The following is a 7346-nucleotide window of genomic DNA, read 5'->3' as shown; positions in this document are numbered from 1 at the left end:
ATAAGCATATGAAAAGATACTCAACCTTATTTGTAATTAAAGAAATTAAAATTCTAAGGAAAAAATAATAAACCCCTTTTACCTTTAAGTTTGCCCAATTTTTAAGGAGCTGGTAATACCCATCATTGATGAAAGTGTGGGTGAGGAAGCATTCTCAGTGTTGCTGAGTGTGTAAACGAATGTATCCTATTTTGGTTTCAGTTTGGCAATAGTTATTAAGATTTTAAAGGCACATATTACTGATCAAGGCATTTTACTTTCAGGAATGTATTCTATAGGTGAGCTGCCAGAAGTACACAAATATATATGAACAATTCTATTATTCCTCAACAGTAGAATGGATTTAAAAAATTGAGGTATATTCACATAATGGAATAGTATAAGGCAGCTAGTGAACTACAGCTCTTTCTGGATATTATTAGTGTAACTGAATTATAAAAAGAAGTACGTCTTAGAAAAGTGTATACAGTATTACATTTTATAAAGCTCAAAAGTAGGTATAGCTAAGTAATGTATTTTTAAACATACATACGTATGTCATAAAGGTATAACAATAAATAAGATAAAATAAATATAAAAATTAGAATAATAGTAACCACTGGTGGGGGTGAGGGGTACAGTGTGAAGAAATAGGGAGGTGGGAAAAATGAAAAATACACAGGTGTAGCTCTTGAGTTGAGTTGAGTGATAAATTCCTAAATGTTTATCTTATTGTTATGCTCCACAACTTAAACACAGTGTTTTGTAAACATCAAGTGTTATATTAAAAATAACAAAAATATATATATTTTTACATTAAAAAATATAATAACATATGTCAAACCTATACGTGGACACAGAACGCTTAGGCAAATCATAACTGGTGGCTTCTTGTCTGCCTTGCCAGAGCTTTGTTAACTTTGAAAGTTGTTTAGAAACTTTAGTCTTGCCTTTTACAGTTATCATCTAGTCCACTAAATGTATATCTTTTACATTTACCAACTCAAATTTATATCACCTTGAATTTCTAATAGCTTAGCAGGTGATCTAGAACCTCCCTTTTTGGTGTCTTACATTTTCCCTTTATTATTCTAATCCCTGTAACTTAAGTATTACAATAGACTGATGAAGTTTACATAAACACTTAAGCAGGGAGAGTCTAGAGTTTGAGTTGTCTATTTTTTTTTTCCTGTTTCCCTTTGAGGGCATCTAATCTAAATTGTCCAAGAGAAGATACTGGCCATCTACTAATTTACTGTGGCAGACTATATTTTCAAAAAATGGACATATCTCTTTTATTCCTCATGCTCTTCTTAGAGTGTGCCATTCCCTCATTAAGAGATGAAGTCTGTACTCTCACCCCTTGAAACTGAGTGGACCTTTGTTACTTCTTGACTAAAGCAGTGGGGAAGCCCAGGCCACATGGAAAGATGATGTGTAGGTATTTCGGTCAATAGGCAGTATCAACTGACTGGCATGTGAGTGAGCAAGCTCCATCTACCTCCTGAACAAAATTGCATGACAGACTCTAAGTGAGAATAGCCCAGTTGAAATCAATCACCCATAGAGAGGTAATTACAAATGATTGTTGTTGCTTTATGCTCCTAAGTTTGGGGTACTGTGTTATGCAACAATAGACTAGAACGTCTGGGTTTCAGTACAAGCAATTATGGACATAGGCAGGTATACTTATACATGGGGACTATCCTACATACTCAGTGCTAAGCAGAGTTAGAGTCATCAAGCATAGATCCCAGAGACATTGCACTTCCTGGTTCTCAGCCCTGTCCGTTGTTTATACAGCCAGATCTTGAGAAACCTGCCAACCAGGAGTTAGAAGTTATTTGACCATCAAACTCTTAACAGACTCCAGCCTACTGTCCTTCATTTTCCTGGTTATTTATAATCACAGAATTCGGCTAGATTTCATATTTAACCCTTGAAACATGAAAAGACACCCCTTTACTGGCAAATAAGGTTATAAGTACCTTCACCCCCAAGATGTCCTCCTAATCTATTGACAGGAAGTTCAGATTGCTACAATACAAAGTTCTCTCTATCCTTTTTCTGTGTTGATAAAGCTGTCCTAATTTTCTCTGCTGAAAGGGGCTTTATATCTACTTCCCTTCTAGGGGAGGGAGCCTCTTTATGCCTCAGTGCAGATTTGTGTCTTTAATGATAACTAGGGTAACAGTTTGGCCCCTCTCTCACTAGAGCAGATAAAGAAAACTACATGTTTAATCAACAGAATGGCACAAAAATGAATGATCCAATCATAATTCGACCCCCAAGACAGTGCAGGCTGTAATGCATATGAAGGTACTACTCAGCTGCAAACAATAAGGAAAAAAGTTGGGATGTTAACTTTATCAATGATAATTTAATTACAAATATTGGAGTTTTCTCCAGTTTGGCCAATATTTTCTTATGTCTATGAACTAATCGGAATAAAAGCAAATGTTATTAACATTCTTATATTTGCTATAAAGTTTTTGATTTTATAATTTTTTAGATCCAAAAGTTACCACAGGCTGAGTGTGGTGTCTCATGCCTGTAATCCCAGTGCTTTGAGAGGCTGAAGCAGAAGAATCACTTGAGGCCAGGAATTTGAGACCAGACTGTGCAGTATAATGAGACCCCCTTTCTAATTTTCTTTTAGATTATCTGAGTATGGTGGCACACACCTGTAGTCCTAGCTACTCAGAAGGCCAAGACAGGAGGATAGCTTGAGCCCAGGAGGTTGAAACTGCAGTGAGCTATGATTGCTCCACTGCACTCCAGCCTGGGCAACAGAGCAAGACTTTGTCCCTAAAAATTATTTCTTTTAAGTTATGACAAATAGGAAATACAAAATACAAATGAAAAAAATCAGTATAAGGAGCATTTTTCAAGTTTATTAAGATATTAATGCAGGTACCTTATTTTTGGCCAAGTACGGAAAAATTAACTTGGAGGAGAATTGGCAGAATTCGTGATGAGATAGACATAAAATTAAAAAAAATAGAATAAAGTGCCAAGAGTTGTGGCAGGAAAACCAGTGGGAGGATAACCCCAGATTGGACTCATGAAACCCAGTGTATTTAACTGTTTGCCTGATGGTCCCTTGGGATGAAGTCCTGGTTCATGTTTTTGGAGCTCTAAAGTGGCCTCCTGGCCTTCTAGAGAGGTTTCTATTGTCTAATGAGTTTTGATCTTCCATTTCTGAATCCTACAGGACAAAAACTGGCCAAAATTGAGTTTTTTTTTAGTTCAGAGAACAGAAAAAAAAGCACAGCTTATAATATTGAACAAGGTTTTTAACGATAGAAAAAGCTGCAGGGTTTCCTGGAATCCAAGACAGTGCGCTTAGCTAAAGCTCGCTTGGGCTTCGTAACCATGGTTTTCCAAGGCTCAACTGTATAAAAATAGAATATTTATTTAAAAAATAAAACATGACAAATAAGCCACTGCTGTTTCTACTTGCAGTAAAAACTGCCTCAAGTCTCCCAAAGCACAAGTCCGTATCATCTGGTAAATGTGCCACACACATAACGAGGTCCCCTGGTACTGGCTGTCTGCTTCCTCTTAGTCACAGGGCGACTCTCAAGAGTGCTCAGTGAATGACACTGAGAAACCTTGAAACCTTGAAAGCTGCTCATCAGAGAGCCTTTCTTTGGTATCAAAAGATCCTCCTCAAGCTGGAGGAAATATCCAGTATCCAAAGAGCCCCCTGTAACTTTCCTTCGACCTCCATCCCTAGACTGGTCCTATGGCAGATGGAAGGCCCACATTCAGATGCCTTTTCTTCATGATCTTGATTTGTGAATACTTGTGATCAAGGGGTCACATCTCTGACCTCTACCTCAATTTTTTGGTTGAGCCACAGATTTGCAGAAAGAGAAGTAAGTGATTTGGAAACAGACTTCAATGGTTAGCAGAGGGAGCCTTATAAGGAATAAAATATGTGCATGAAGTTTTTTTAAATAATTGTTAAAGGGCAAACTATATTAAGCCGGAAAGAATCCTGATGTCTATGAATATTTGGGTTTTCCTTGATTTATTACTTTCAAGGATCTCCTGTTAATCTTAAGGAACTAAAATTTCTCAGGATTAAAGAGTGCCTTGATTAGCATGCTAATAAGGAATGTGGCTCTGCCACTTATCAGCTATGCATGCTCTCTTGTCTATATTCTTATCTTCAGACAATCCATAGTCCACAGAGACACAGTTTAGAAAGCTGCATAATGTTTACAGTTACTTACCATGCTGCACACATCACAAACAACTTTTCCTGTCAAGAAATGGTCTCTGATGTCTAACACAAAATTTATTTTTTGCAACCTCATCTGATTTTCTTTCATATCATGCACTAAGGAGTTGAAGCACAACCATGCACCAATTTCTTATAAATATTCTTTGTAGATTTTCTTATGAAAAGGTGTATATTTCTGAAAAATAGATAAATTGAATTTAATTTTAAAAGCACTAAAGAAGCTTACCTTTGAAATTCACCCAATACTAAATCATTTCCTGATGTGGATTCATTTGCTTTACTTCCAACAAATTGTACTTTTGAAGCAATTCCATCGTTATATTTCTAAATTTATCTTTTTTACAATGAACCTATTATGTTATTATATAGTGATTACTGATAATGTAAAGGCTACTAGAAAAGTTTTATTACCAGTGTATTTTTCAATTACTTGTTAATAATGTCATACTTTCTTCTAGTGTTATAATTCCAGTGTTAAAATTTAGCCCAATTATTTAGTTGTTTGTTGCTATCACAGACCTAGACATCATAAAAAGTCAAAGATTAAAAACATTTATGTCTTCTTTTTGAAGAAAATATCATTGTAATGCTCTGGTATTCTACTTTCTAATGGACAATTTGTGTGAAGGAGCAATGACTCATAATGATTCTACCAGCAGATATTTGTCCCCTATAGTGCAGTGGCCAACCTGGAGTCATAACAAGTGGGAATACATGGTCCCTGTTAGCTATAGAGGGGACAGTTTTATAATGCAGTTTTGTGTAGTGGAAGAAACAATGGACATAGGATCAAAGGATATGAATTCTAGTCTTGGTTTAGTCCTTTGTCATCTGTCTGTCCAAAAATAATTGCCTAATCAGAGCTGTTCTTCAGTTTTTGCATCTAGAGAGAAACAGTTCATCTTTGTCCTCTCTGCTCCATTGGATGGTAATAAGATTAAATAATGTATGCAAAAATATTTTGTAATCACAATTTCACTGTAAGGGGCTTACAATATAAAAATAAAAAAACAATAAACAGTTCTATGCCACCTACATGTGCGGAGACATGAGACATATAGACCCCAGAGAGAGAGAGAGAGTAAGGAGAAAATTTTTTTTTTTTTTTTTTGAGATGGAGTCTCGCTCTGTTGCCCAGGCTTGAGTGCAGTGGTGCGAACTTGGCTCACTGCTACCTCCACCTCCTAGGTTCCAATGAGGAGAAAAAGATTTTCTAAAGGACCTGGGTTTTATTTGGCTTTGAAAAATGAGTGGTGTCTAGGGAAGAGGAGTGTAGAACAGAGTTGAGAGGAGCAATATCATCAGAGCCAAAATAATGGAATGAAAATGCAGTGTGGAATTTACAGTAACACAGGCTCTATTCAAACTTTAGAAGCTCAAAAATTATCAGGTAGCTATGGAGCCTGGAGTTCTGCATGACATCACTGAACTCGCATTTATTCAAGTTGTTTTTAAAAATCAAATATAAGTATTATAATTAGTATACAATTTTTCCATCAACAATTCTATGATGTTATCACCACTATATCCATAAAGATGAGAAAACTGGTCTTATAAATGATAAGTCCTTGCCCAAGATAAGTTAGCATATGCAAGAACTAGGAAATTAGTTTACAACGTTCGACTTTAAAAGCCATGTACTTTCTTCTGAATGAGGAAAGAACGTTTCTCCATTCTCTACTCCTAAAAGAAATAAATATGAATGTAAAAAAGCAGAGACCTAAGGTGTATTAATCACAGGATTTTTCCCAGCCTATTATTTGACAGAAATCATCCATCTAGGTTCCTTACATTATTTTTTTCTTTCTCAGATATCATGTGTGATTTAATGAAGAAAGAGAATCACTCTTTGGTGAATGTGTTTATTTTTCAAGGTTTCTCCAGCTTCCGTGAGCACAAGCTCACCCTCTTTGTTGTGTTTCTTACATTGTACATATTCACCCTGGCAGGCAATGTTATCATTGTGAGTATCATTAGTATTGATTGTCACCTCCACGCCCCCATGTACTTCTTCCTCAGCATGCTCTCAGGTTCAGAAACTGTCTACACCCTTGTCATTATACCAAGAATGCTGTCTAACCTCATAGGCCTGAGTCAGCCCATTTCCTTGGTAGGTTGTGCCACTCAGATGTTTTTCTTCATTACTTTGGCTATCAACAACTGCTTCCTGCTCACAGCAATGGCGTATGACTGCTATGTGGCCATCTGCAACCCCTTGAGGTACTCAGTCGTCATGAGCAAGACAGTGTGTATGCAGCTGGTGTGGGGGGCCTGCAGCATTGGCCTAATTGTAGCGATGACACAGGTGTCAGCTGTATTCAGGCTGCCTTTCTGTATTCCAAAGGTGCCCCACTTCTGTGACATCCGACCTGTGATGAAGCTCTCCTGCATTGACACCACAGCCAATGAAATCCTGACTATGATCATCAGTGTGCTGGTGATCCTGATTCCCATGGGCTTGGTTTTCATCTCCTACATCCTCATCATTTCTACCATCCTCAAGACTGCCTCTGCCGAGGGCAGGAAAAAGGCCTTTGCCACCTGTGCTTCTCATATTACTGTGGTTATTGTCCACTATGGCTGTGCCTCCATTGCTTACTTCAAGCCCAAGTCAGAGAACACCAGAGATCAGGATCAGCTGATCTCAGTGACCTACACTGTCATTACCCCCCTACTGAACCCTGTGGTGTATACTCTGAGGAACAAAGAGGTCAAAGACGCTCTGTGCAGAGCGATAGGTTAAAAATTCTCCTAACAGAATAGGCCCATTTCAAATAGTGTCTTAGAAGATTTTCTAGAGAAGAAACAGTGGAACAGTGTGCACGGTCAATAGAGTTAAAAATTTCAAGCCTATCAAGCAGTGGTTGGGCGAGAGGAAGATAAAACAAAAGGTTTCAGCCACTTGAGAAGGGGGAAGGTTCTCCAAAGCACAGCAGGCCTCCATGTCATAAGAGAACAGGGATTTTATAGGGTACAAATGCAGAAGAAAGAACTCAGTGGTGTTGGAAAGTAGAGGGGTTGTGTGGGCAGCCTGGGACAGAATGAAATCAGGAGAGCAGACAGAGTTAATGAGGGGAGGCTGCTCTAGGGCAAGGTTCAAGTTTTTTTTTTTTTT

The 7346-nt window shown here is 37.7% G+C and overlaps 1 protein-coding gene across 1 annotated transcript; it reads left to right on the top strand.

Moving 5' to 3' along the window:
- Positions 1-6059: 6059 nt before the first annotated feature.
- On the top strand, positions 6060-6974 carry LOC100454847 (olfactory receptor 10J1-like). Its single transcript, XM_002809950.3, has one exon. The coding sequence runs from the start codon at positions 6060-6062 to the stop codon at positions 6972-6974; it is 915 nt and encodes a 304-aa protein (XP_002809996.3).
- The last annotated feature ends 372 nt before the right edge of the window (positions 6975-7346 follow it).

Source organism: Pongo abelii, chromosome 1 (genome assembly GCF_028885655.2).
Source record: "Pongo abelii isolate AG06213 chromosome 1, NHGRI_mPonAbe1-v2.0_pri, whole genome shotgun sequence".
Taxonomy (NCBI): Eukaryota; Metazoa; Chordata; class Mammalia; order Primates; family Hominidae; genus Pongo; species Pongo abelii.
The sequence above is the reverse complement of the archived record's forward strand: the minus strand, read 5'-3'. Positions and strand labels throughout refer to the sequence as shown.

Bases quoted from the DNA above. Each gene is read 5' to 3' on its own strand.
- LOC100454847 (XM_002809950.3), top strand. From the start codon at position 6,060: ATGAAGAAAGAGAATCACTCTTTGGTGAATGTGTTTATTTTTCAAGGT.